The sequence below is a fragment of the Eptesicus fuscus genome, chromosome 22, assembly GCF_027574615.1.
Source record: "Eptesicus fuscus isolate TK198812 chromosome 22, DD_ASM_mEF_20220401, whole genome shotgun sequence".
NCBI classification, from domain to species: domain Eukaryota; kingdom Metazoa; phylum Chordata; class Mammalia; order Chiroptera; family Vespertilionidae; genus Eptesicus; species Eptesicus fuscus.
Genome location: NC_072494.1, coordinates 37,045,583 through 37,056,423, shown reverse-complemented (window position 1 = coordinate 37,056,423; position 10,841 = coordinate 37,045,583). Strand labels below are relative to the sequence as shown.

Here is a 10,841-nt window from a genome sequence, read left to right as displayed (position 1 = left end):
GTCATTAAAAGTGACTGAAGGGAGCCGAAACCGGTTTGACTCAGTGGATAGAGCGTCGGCCTGCGGACTTAAGGGTCCCGGGTTCGATTCCGGTCAAGGGCATATTCTTGGTTGTGGGCACATCCCCAATAGGGGGTGTGCAAGAGGCAGCTGATCGATGTTCCTAACTCTCTATCCCTCTCTCTTCCTCTCTGTGAAAAATCAATAAAATATATTTAAAAAAAAAAAAAGTGACTGAAGGGAAACATTAGAGCAATCATCTACTACTTCCCAGGAATGAGTAGTTTCGTCCACTATTATGATGAATAAGTTCAGACACCTATGTTGTGCTTTCATTGTTGGTTTAGTTGGTTTGTGTGCCACGAGGAGGGAAAGAGGAGCAGGTGAAAGAGCGCGGCCAGGGCCTGGAAACCTGAGGTCCATCCTTCCCAGGGAGCCTCCTTTGAGAAGGCTGCTCCCTCCAGTGTGGGCAGGAGAGAATCAGAAGACCAGAGGCAAGACGAGTCTGGCCCTAGCCAGTTTGGCTCAGTGGATAGAGCGTTGGCCTGCAGACCAAAGGGTCCCGGGTTTAATTTTGGTCAAGGGCACGTAAAAAAAAAAAAAAAAAAAAAAAAAAGATGAGTCTGACTCAAGCAGGCTGAGTAGATAAGAGATGATCACATGCAGGAGGAAGTTTTAAAAAAAAAATCTTTTTTTTTTTTTTAAAGTAGTAGTCGGGGTTCTAAGGTTTGGTTCTAGCTGCCCTTCCCCTGTATCATCTTTCCAATTCCCGCTTCACTCACAGTCCCTCTTCGCGCCCGTGGCTCAGGACAGGCCAGGGAGTGAGGCGCTCTTGCAATAGTCCCGGCCACCAACCAGAGCAGAGCCATGGACCTCTTTCCCATGAGGAGTCCTCCTTCTTACGAAGTCCCGATCCAAAGCAGAAATGGACAGAGACCCCGATTCCAGCTCTAGAACCAGCTGCCTCTGAGCCATCTCTGCTTCCGGCCAGGTAAGGCTGCTTGGGCAGGAGGAGGGAAGTGGGGCGGGGCAGTGAGGACCTGGAGAGCCACGGGGGGGGGGGCCCTGGAGAGCTTGGCCAGGGCAGGGGCTGACAGCTCAGGAAGGGGTGGGAGAGAGACATGGTGACCAGGCGCTGCTGCCTTCCCTGCTATTTATCTGAATCGCTTTCCTTGTGGAGAGTGAGGTCAGAGGCCCTCCCTCACACCCTCATAAAAGCCTTAGGGACCCCTTGTCTTCAGACTCTCCCAAGAGGCAAAGAAGGTTTTAGGAGATTGGTCAGAGGACGAGGGTAAGAGAGTGAGAAACAAATGTGGGGCAATCCTCAGAGCTGGGACACTTTAGGCAGACACCGGGGCTAACCTATTTGACTTCTGAGACAGGTGTGCAAAGGACTGGATCCATCCTCCAGGGAGCCCTGTGAGCCAGACAGCCAGCAGTGGGGGCCCTGAGGGCGGACCGAGTGGACTCCAGGGGCCCCGCGAACCCAGCATAAGCCCCATGCTGGTAACACCCGGAACAAAGGTTCTCAAAATATTGAAACACAGATCAGCTCCATCAAAATCATCTGGTAGCGTTCATGACGACAGCCTTTCCACCCTCTCCGCCCACGATTCAGCATCAGGTGCCAGAGATCCGCATTTGGGCCTAAAAAGCACCCTGCAGTTCTCCAAACCTGCAAACACCGCTGTGAGCCCGGGGCCTGATGAAACACGAAAGGCCTCAGAAACCCAGGGTGAGCCATCACCAGCCTGCCGCCTGGCCCCTCTGTAATCCCTCTCCCCAGACCACGGAGCGCCTGCCAGCCCGGGAGCAGCGGTGCGGGCGTGTTTTCTGCCGTCGGGCTGAGAGCTGAGCACCTTTCCGGTGCCCCATGCTTCGTGCGCACATTGGTGGTGTCGCTTCCTGTCTCTGACTCTCTGTTTCCATTCCGGCCAAGCGTTTGCTCTCTCCTCGCTGCTCTGGGGGTTGGGGAAGATGCGCCTCTCGCAGAGCCTCTCTCGGCCTCCTGGCAGCTTCCCCCTCGGTGCCCCTCGCACTCCCACCAGCGGGCAGAGACTGTGCTTCCGCCTGCGCTGCCCCTCGGGGAGCCCCACGCCCAGATGAGCTCTGCCCTCCTGCAGTGGGCAAGGTAGGCGCATGCAGGTAGAACCGAACCTGTCGTTTTTGTGTTTGGGGTCAACTCAGCCTGACATTTTAGGCGTAGACACAAGGTAAGGAGTTGGGGGAGGAGGGGAGTTTTGAAAGATTGGAACTTTAAAAACCAAATGACTTTCTTCCCCCCCCCTCACCCCCCCGCACAGGATTATATGTAAAATACAAACTAATTTTGCCTTTTCTCGTGGGAGTCAGCTACTCAGGAAAAGTGGCACATACGCCGGCAGCTGATTTTGATTGAGAGGAGGCTTAGGAGGAGAAGCCGAAGCCAGAGGTTCCTGTGGACCATGGATGTCATCACCCCGGCCCTTTCAGAACTCGGAGGGGGGACTCCGGAGCCCAGCACTCTGCAGGTAACGCTCAGCAGGCTGGACAGGTGAGTGGCTCAGGGCGGTGAGCTCCCCCCTTCCCCGAATTCCCGAGGGCCCTGGTCTTCCCTGGGGGCTTCCACCCGGGCAGCTGCCTCCCCTTCCAACCAGGCTCAGGCCCACTGAGACCACCCAATGCGAGGCTCAGAGAAGCTCGCTCTGGGAGGAAAGGGGTGGGTGTTGAGAAAAAGGACTCGGGGGAAGAGGAAAATCTGTGATCACGCAGGGTTGTCTTAGCGCGAGCTGCCTGGCCTGGTTGAGTTTCCCACCCCTGAGAGGTCCTCAGTCTTTCCTACCTCAAGACCCACCAGTAGCTCCTCAAACAAGCACTAGGCCCCACCATGAAAAAAACAAAAGGCTCCCTTTTCCCAAAGATGTGTTTTTAGATCCTAAAAACTTGCCATGAATGAAAAATGTAATCGCAGGTATGATAAACATATGCTTTAGGACATAAAGTCTCACTGAACTAATGGCAGATATCAATTGAATGCTTAATCGTTACTTTCCATGTCTTCCTAACAAAAATAAAAGTCCGTCAGCAGTTGGAACTTTAGCAACACCGGTAGATATAAATTTCAGTGCTGTGATAACAGTACAACTCAACGATAATGAATTTTAAATCTCTGTAGTTTGGGGGGAAATAAAAGTTTTTACCATGACAAACACATGTCACTTGCAGATGGAGAGGGGCACTGATGGGGAATGAATTCATAACATCAGAACCCTGAACTCCCCACCCTACCCCATTCCCGAAGAAAACGATTTCTGTATTCATTCATTTGTTTATTAATTCGCTCGTTCCTTCATTTAACAAATATTTCTCAGGCCCTTACTGTTCCAGGAACCAGGCCCTTACTGTTCCAGGAACCAGGTGAACACGATAGACAAGTCCATGACCTCCTGGAGCTTATAGTCAAGTGGGAGAGTCAAATATTTTTTAAAAAACAGACAAACAAATGAACATATAATAATGTCAGTCATAAACCCTATGAAGAAAAACCAGAGCAGAGTAAGGGGACTGCGGATGATACGATGCGGCCAGGGAAGACCTTTTTGAGGAGGTGACATCTCAGAAAAGACCTGAATTAAATGAGGGGGTGAGCCAGGCGGGCAGGTGGGAGAGAGAGCAGAGGTCTGAGACAGGACCGTGCTTGCATGGGCAAGGAACACAAGGAGTCCTGGCCGTCAAAGTCAGAGGGGAAGTGGTAGGAAATGAGGCCAGGAGGTAGGAAGAGGCCAGAACATGAGTGCCATGAAGTCCCCCCGGGGGTGGGACTGTGGATGTTATCCCAGGTGTGATGGGAAGTCATGGAGGGTTGCAAGCAGAAGAGGGCGCAACCTGATTTACTGTCTAGGGGATCACGCTGGCTCGTGTGTAAAGATGGTATGTTGGGGCTAAGAGTGAAAGCGAGAAACCCATTAGGAGGGTTATTGCAAAGGTCCGTGTGGAGCACACCGTGGCCTAGGCGGGGTGGAGGCAGAGGAGGAGTGAGAGGTAACTGCATTTGGGATTGATGCCCAGGGTTGAGCCACAGAATCTGCTGGTCGACTAGGAGTAGGACATGAAAGCAAGAGAGCAGCCAAGGATGATTTCGATGGAGCCACTAGGTGATGGGAAATACCAGAGGAGGAGCAGGCGTATGGGGGAGAACGGGAGGTCTGATTTGGTTTGAGATATGTTAGGCAGCCGAGTGGAAATGACCAGTATAAAGTTGGATAAACCAGCCTAGAACCCAAGAAGACAAAAGCCTCCCCTGACAGATGACCTGGTTTCTAGTAGTTAGGTCAGCTAGTGATTCCTTCTGTAGCCTCAACTGGCTGCTTGCTGTTACAACAGCTCCACCCCATCCCTGCAGGGAAATTGCAACTGGCCTTTGTGTTGGTTCAATTCCACAGAACAGAGTGTTGCTTGGAGACCAGCTCCACAAGTTGGTGCTGTGAAGGTTATTCAAGTGCACACAGGCTGGCCCCTGTCACTGAGCCGCTCCCTGTCAGTTGGGTAATCCTTTGCTCCTGGAAAGACAGAAAGCCCAGGAGCGGCAACAAGGGGAAGCAAGGACAGAGGAACTTGCCTTTGCAAGTTTGGAGGCCAATGTCATGCAGTGGAAAGAGTGTGATCTTGGGGCCCAAACAGACCTTGACTCACATTCCATCTTTGATCCTTCCTATCTGTGTGATCTTTGACATGTTATTTACCTTTCTGAACCTCTATCTCTCTCTCTCTTCCTTCCTCTCTAAAATCAATAAAAATATATTTTTTTAAAAAATTAAGGAAGAAATATCATTGATGCCGAAACTGGTTGGGCTCAGTGGATAGAGCGTCGGCCTGCGGACTCAAGGGTCCCGGGTTCGATTCCGGTCAAGGGCATGTACCTTGGATGCGGGCACATCCCCAGTAGGGGGTGTGCAAGAGGCAGCTGATGGATGTTTCTCTCTCATTGATGTTTCTAACTCTCGATCCCTCTCTCTTCCTCTCTGTAAAAAATCAATAAAATATATTTTAAAAAGAAAAAGAAATATCACTGATGAGAGAGAATCATTGATCAACTGCCTCCTGCACTCCCCACACTGGGGATCGAGCCCGCAACCTGGGCATGTGCCCTGACCAGGAATCGAACTGTGACTTCCTGGTTCATAGGTCAACACTCAACCACTGCGCCACATCAGCCGGGCTAAACCTCAGGTTTCTTAGTCACAAAGAGAGGTAGGGTTGTTGCAAAGATGAAATAAGTTTCACATGCAAACCCCTGGCATCCAATGAGCATTCACATGGGACAGTTCCTTCTGTGTCCACAAAGAGATGACCCTCTCCCACCACACAGCCCACCCCAACTCGGCCTTCCTTCGCCCGGCTCCCCTTCCAAGTCCTTGGGCTCTAACTCCTGAGGGAAGCATCTTCTCCAGCCTCCCCGCCCGGCTGGGGCATGGCACTTTGTTTCCTTGCAGAGATAAGGACCAAAGCAGCAGCATCTTTGCTGGGGTGGCGGGACTCCTTGCCATCCTCCTGGTCATCGCGGTTCTCTGCGTCCTGTGGAACTGGACTACACGGAAGAAGCGTGAGTCCCCTGCTTGTCCAAAGTTGAGACACACGAGGGCCAATCATCTAGCCTGGCATGTGAAGCCCGGTTTATTCTCCAGGGGTAAACTCTTTCCGCAAGGAGTCCTTATGGGACACGCCGGTCCTTGCCTCCCTCAGGGTCCAAAAGGCTTAGTGCCGATTGGAGAGATTGGAGATCCGTCTTGAAAGTCACTGCTCTCCTACCCCTGGGCCCTGTTTTCTCTCCCTGCTCTGTCAACCAAGTCCCCCGTCCTTGTAGCTCAAATGGCATTTGTCAAGTCGAGACGGGTATTTTTTATGATGCAGGGGGAGGGTGGGCCATCTCATCCCCAGGGTCCCCCTTCTGTGTCGTTGCCCTGCAGGGCGAGTTCCTTACCTGCGAGTTACCACGGTGCCCTTGCTGACTCTGCCTCCGTCCAGACAACGAGCCAAAAATATTTATGACCTCGTGCCCCGGAGGCAAGGAGTGCTAGGTAGGTGTTTCTTTCTAATCCATGGAGTCCAGACCTACAGAACTTCTGCCCCCAGAATGCACCTCTCACCACCCAGAAGCAACTTTCTCCAAGCTTCCAGCAGTGGGAAGAGTAGGATCTTTGGGCCTAAACAGACCTTGACTCACATGCTAGGTTTGGTGTTTTGGTTCTTCCTGATGTAAAGGCAGCAGAGGATAGGTGGGTGTGTCTAGGGATGGGGAAGACCTTCTGAAAAACTGCCTCCTGCACTCCTCACACTGGGGATCGAGCCCGCAACCTGGGCATGTGCTCTGACCAGGAATCGAACTGTGACTTCCTGGTTCATAGTTTGAACTGGCCGCCAGCATTCCAGGCAGGGAGGGGTCACACCAGGCGCGTCCTTCCCGGCCTCCCACCCCTGGGCTGGTATTCTCTGGTGCCCCCAACACTGAGGAGGGCCTCAGGCCTCAGGCCTCAGGGCGCATCATCCTTACAGCTCTGACCCTCTCGCCACAGAACACCAGCCCCCACATACCAGGCCCCACACAGACCCGCTTCGCCCACGATGCGGGGAGTGTGCAGGCTGAAGCCAGGACTGGCTACGCCATCAGGCTTTGTCCTCTGTCCTTCCAGGGAGACATCAGTCAAGGAGTTTCCGTGTATTCAGTATCGAGAGCCTCCTCTCCAGAAACTCTGACAGCCCTCCCTCCGCACACGTGGTAAGTCACGTGGGACGACCCAGCCCTTGGGAGAAATTGCCTGTCTCTGGCACAAGGACGGAGGAGAAAGGACTCTAGGTCCCAGGTGTTGTGCCCCTGCATACGAACCCTGGCAGCCCTGTTAGTAGATCAGGAAGACTAGCCTCAGGACCTCCTGCTTCCCAAGGAGAAAAATTCAGAAAGATGAGCAAGTGCTTGGGATTTTCAGGGCACGAGTCCTCCAGGGCCTGATGTTAGAACTGCAATGGGTTGTTTGAACAAAGACATGGTAGCATGCTCATTCAAATGAGTGTGGTCCTCTTCAAAGCAATTGCTGTTGGTGCTGAAAGCACACTTAAAACCCCCGCTTTGGGGATTACTTCTGGAGCTCCTGTCAAATTATTTCAATGATCCCCACCAGCAGAAACAGTCATAAGTCATTGAGAACTGTAGCTAGTTTCGAAAGTGTTTGACCAAGTGGGAGCTAGCCTTTGAGGTTGCAAGGAGTGTATTACAATCAGTAACAGTAACCCCATGTGGCTTACGCTGTGGCTGAGGGGAGCTCCCACGGCGAGGAGTCCCACACGGTGTGGGGCAGAGGCAGGGACAGTGGAGGGACTGCTTCAGAGATCAGGATGCCAATTCCCAGAGAGAAGTTCTGTTTGCTTGTTGAAGAGTCCGCCTCGTTGGTTTTATGGTCATCTCGAGTAAATGCAGTCTGGCTGCTGATGGTTGTTTCTGTCGGTACCCAGCCTCTCTTTACCCTGCGGCTGCCTCCATGTCACCGCCTGTGCTTCCTCCTCCTCCTGCAAGGCCCATGCTGGACTCCCCTGGCAGGGCAGGGAGGAGAAAACTCCATTGCCAAAGCTAGTTCCAGGGCGTGGGTGGGTCCTGGGGGGATTCTGCATCCAGAGCTTAGACCCCGAACTGACTTCAGCCCACAGATATGGTTAGCTTGGGCTCTGTAGTGTTTGAAGAACATTTAAGCCAGTTGCCAACATTTAAAAATCTAAAAGATCTCACATGCAAGTCCAGATGTCCAGCTTTTCTCAAAAACTCGGAAGTTCTGGAAACATCAGACCAGCATCCCTAAATGGCCATAATCAGCTGAGTCTGTGCCAGCTGCCCCTTCAACCCCTTGGTAATAATGGCAAGCATTCTAGTGTCTTCTGTGTGTCAGGAGCAATTCTACTCAACACTTCACCTGTAGCAACCCATGTACTCCTCACAGAAACCTTATAATATACTCTGAGTGGCCAGATTATTATGATCTCTGAACGCATAATAATCTGGCCACTCGCGACCCACAGGTTGAGAACCGCTAGCAGGGTCGCCTAAGACCATCGGAAAACACAGATATTTACATTACGATTCATAACAGTAGCAAAATTACAGTTATGAAGTAGCAACGAAAATAATTTTATGGTTGGGGGTCACCACAACATGAGGAACGGTATTAAAGGGTCGCGGCATTAGAAAGGTTGAGAACCACTGCACTAGGCTATATTGCCCCTCAACATGCTCTGAGCTGGCAAGCTCTGTCCCCTCCACTCCCCATTGAACCCCCACATTGTGGCCAAAGTTCAGTTACTGTTTATCGTCACATTACATTGTTGCTTTCCCTAAACTCAGCCCATTTTGCTCAGACCTACCTAGCACCCAAAGTCTCTGTATTTGATTCAGAACTGTTCTCCGAGGTGGAGAACTGGGTGGAGGAACGATCCGGTAAGAGTACTGGGTGGGGAAGAGGAAAGGCTTCGTCCCTGTCTCTGCTTCGGTCCTGTCACTGGCTTTCTCTTCTTGCTCGCAGACCTCCCGAGCCAGCCATGCCCTCCAGGTGCACAGAGCCCAGGCTCACTCCGTGGGCATCTATGACAACGCCCTGATGTATGAGAACCTCACTCCCTCAGCGCACTCCGTCAACGTCAGAGCAGCTGGAGACGACCCGAGCGTTTCTTCAGAGGACTCCAGAGACTATGTCAATGTCTCCACAGCAGCAGAGATTGATGAGATGCTGGCTTCTACCAACCACCCCCCTGGGAACCTCTTTGTCCTCCCAAGTGCTCAGGAGCTGGGACTTACTGAGGAAAGAGACAAGGGCTGTGACCATGCCAGTGACTGCGCCCGATTTTTGCCTCCAGGAACTGAGAGCAATGATCCACTCAGCGATGAGGAAGGTTCTTCTCAGACCTCAAATGACTACGTCAACACGGCAGAGTTGGACCTGGGGGCCACCCAGGGGAAGCAGCCCTGGATGTCCTTTCAGTGCTGCCGAGATTATGAAAATGTCCCTCCAGCAGATCCCAATGGAAGCCAGCAGCTGGCGGGAGAAGTGACATCCTCACACACAAACCATGTGGAGGGCAGGGCAGGGGGTATAGAGACTCATGTCCACCTTGTCATGCAATCAGAGAGGTTCCTGGTTTCAGGGGATTATGTGACCTATCAGCCATCTGCACAGAGTGAGAGCAGTCAGATGAAACGTGGAGGAGAGATGTCAAATGAGGGCTCCGATGATGATGACATTGTGCTGGCTGCCACGTTAGGAGGCAGCGACGCTGAGCAGGAACAAGACACATGGTTCTTCCTGAGGAATTAAGGCCTTCCCACCCAGCTGGAAAGCAACATGTACTTGTCTCCCCTGCCAAATCCAAGTGAAGACCCTTGACCATCCTGTATTTCAGTGGATTTATTTGGTTAGACCAGTGGTCGGCAAACTCATTAGTCAACAGAGCCAAATATCAACAGTACAATGATTGAAATTTCTTTTGAGAGCCAAATTTTTTAAACTTAAACTATATAGGTAGGTACATTGTTATTAACTTAATTAGGGTACTCCTAAGCTGGCCTTTGCTAAAAACTCAAGGGGCCAAAGAGCCGCATGTGGCTCTCGAGCCACAGTTTGCCGACCACTGGGTTAGACTACAAAGAGGCTGAGATGAGTAGGGAGCTAAGAGGTTTACAAAAGCAGAGGTTTGGGGAAGCCAGAAAGAAAGTCTTTTCAAACAGGCCATGATCTCTCATACCAACTTAAGGATGTTTCCTAAACTGCCTTTTAGGACTATTAGGAGATTTTTAAAAAATGAGAGAGTACTTTAGTGCACAGTGGAAATATAAAGTAGTCTAAAGTCATTACCTTCATGCCCAGCTGGTTTGACTCAGTGGATAGATCGTCAGGCTGGGGACTGAAGGGTCCTAGGTTCGATTCCACTCAAGGGCACATGCCTGGGTTTCAGGCTCAATTCCCAGTAGGGGGCCTGCAGGAGGCAGTTGATCAGTGATTCTCTCTCATCATTGAGGTTTCTATCTTTCTCTCCCTTCCTCTCTGAAATCAATAGAAATATATTTTTAAAATAAAATAAAATCATTACTTTCACTAATACCAGCAGACTGCAAAGCAAAAATTCAGACTATTTTGTAAAATGAGCAGGGGCCAACAGGAAGGGAGAAGTCAGAGTGGGGGTGGGGGACAGTTTCCACTTTAAAATGAGGATGGACAACCAATGCTGGAGATGTGGGACGACAGGAACTCTTACTCATTGCTGATGGGACTGCAAAGCATAATATCCATTTTGGAAAACTATTTGGCAATTTCTTATAAACTACTTATATGACCCAGCCTTTCCACTATTAGGTATTTACCCAAGTGAATTGAAAACTTGTGTTCAGCCTGGCCAGTGTGGCTCAGAGGTTGAGCATCAGACCATGAACCAGGAGGTCACAGTTCGATTCTCAGACAGGGAACATGCCCCAGTTATGGGCTCAATCCCCAGTTGGGGGCATGCAGGAAGCAGCCAATCGATGTTTCTATCTCTCTATCCCTCCCCCTTCCTCTCTCTAAAATCAATAAAAATATTTTAAATAAAAAATAAAGCTTGTGTTCACACACACAAAAACAAAACATACATGACTGTTCACAGCAGCTTTATTCCCATTTGCCCCAAACTAGAAATAACCCAGATGTCCTGCAACAAGTGAATGGATAAACTGTGGTTCACCAACCAGAAGCTCTTTGAATACTGCCCTTATGGGCATTCTAGAGACTTTATTACATAAGCATGATTAATTAAATCATTGCCTATTGGCAATAGATTGGACATCCAGCCCC

At 50.8% G+C, this 10,841-nt stretch overlaps 1 protein-coding gene across 1 annotated transcript; it reads left to right on the top strand.

Moving 5' to 3' along the window:
* Positions 1 to 2,444: 2,444 nt before the first annotated feature.
* Positions 2,445 to 9,332, top strand: LAX1 (lymphocyte transmembrane adaptor 1). The gene is made up of 5 exons (XM_008154285.3): positions 2,445 to 2,533; positions 5,472 to 5,581; positions 5,946 to 6,056; positions 6,669 to 6,754; positions 8,544 to 9,332. Exons 1-5 carry the CDS (start codon positions 2,445 to 2,447, stop codon positions 9,330 to 9,332), a joined length of 1,185 nt encoding a protein of 394 aa, XP_008152507.2.
* Positions 9,333 to 10,841: the final 1,509 nt, after the last annotated feature.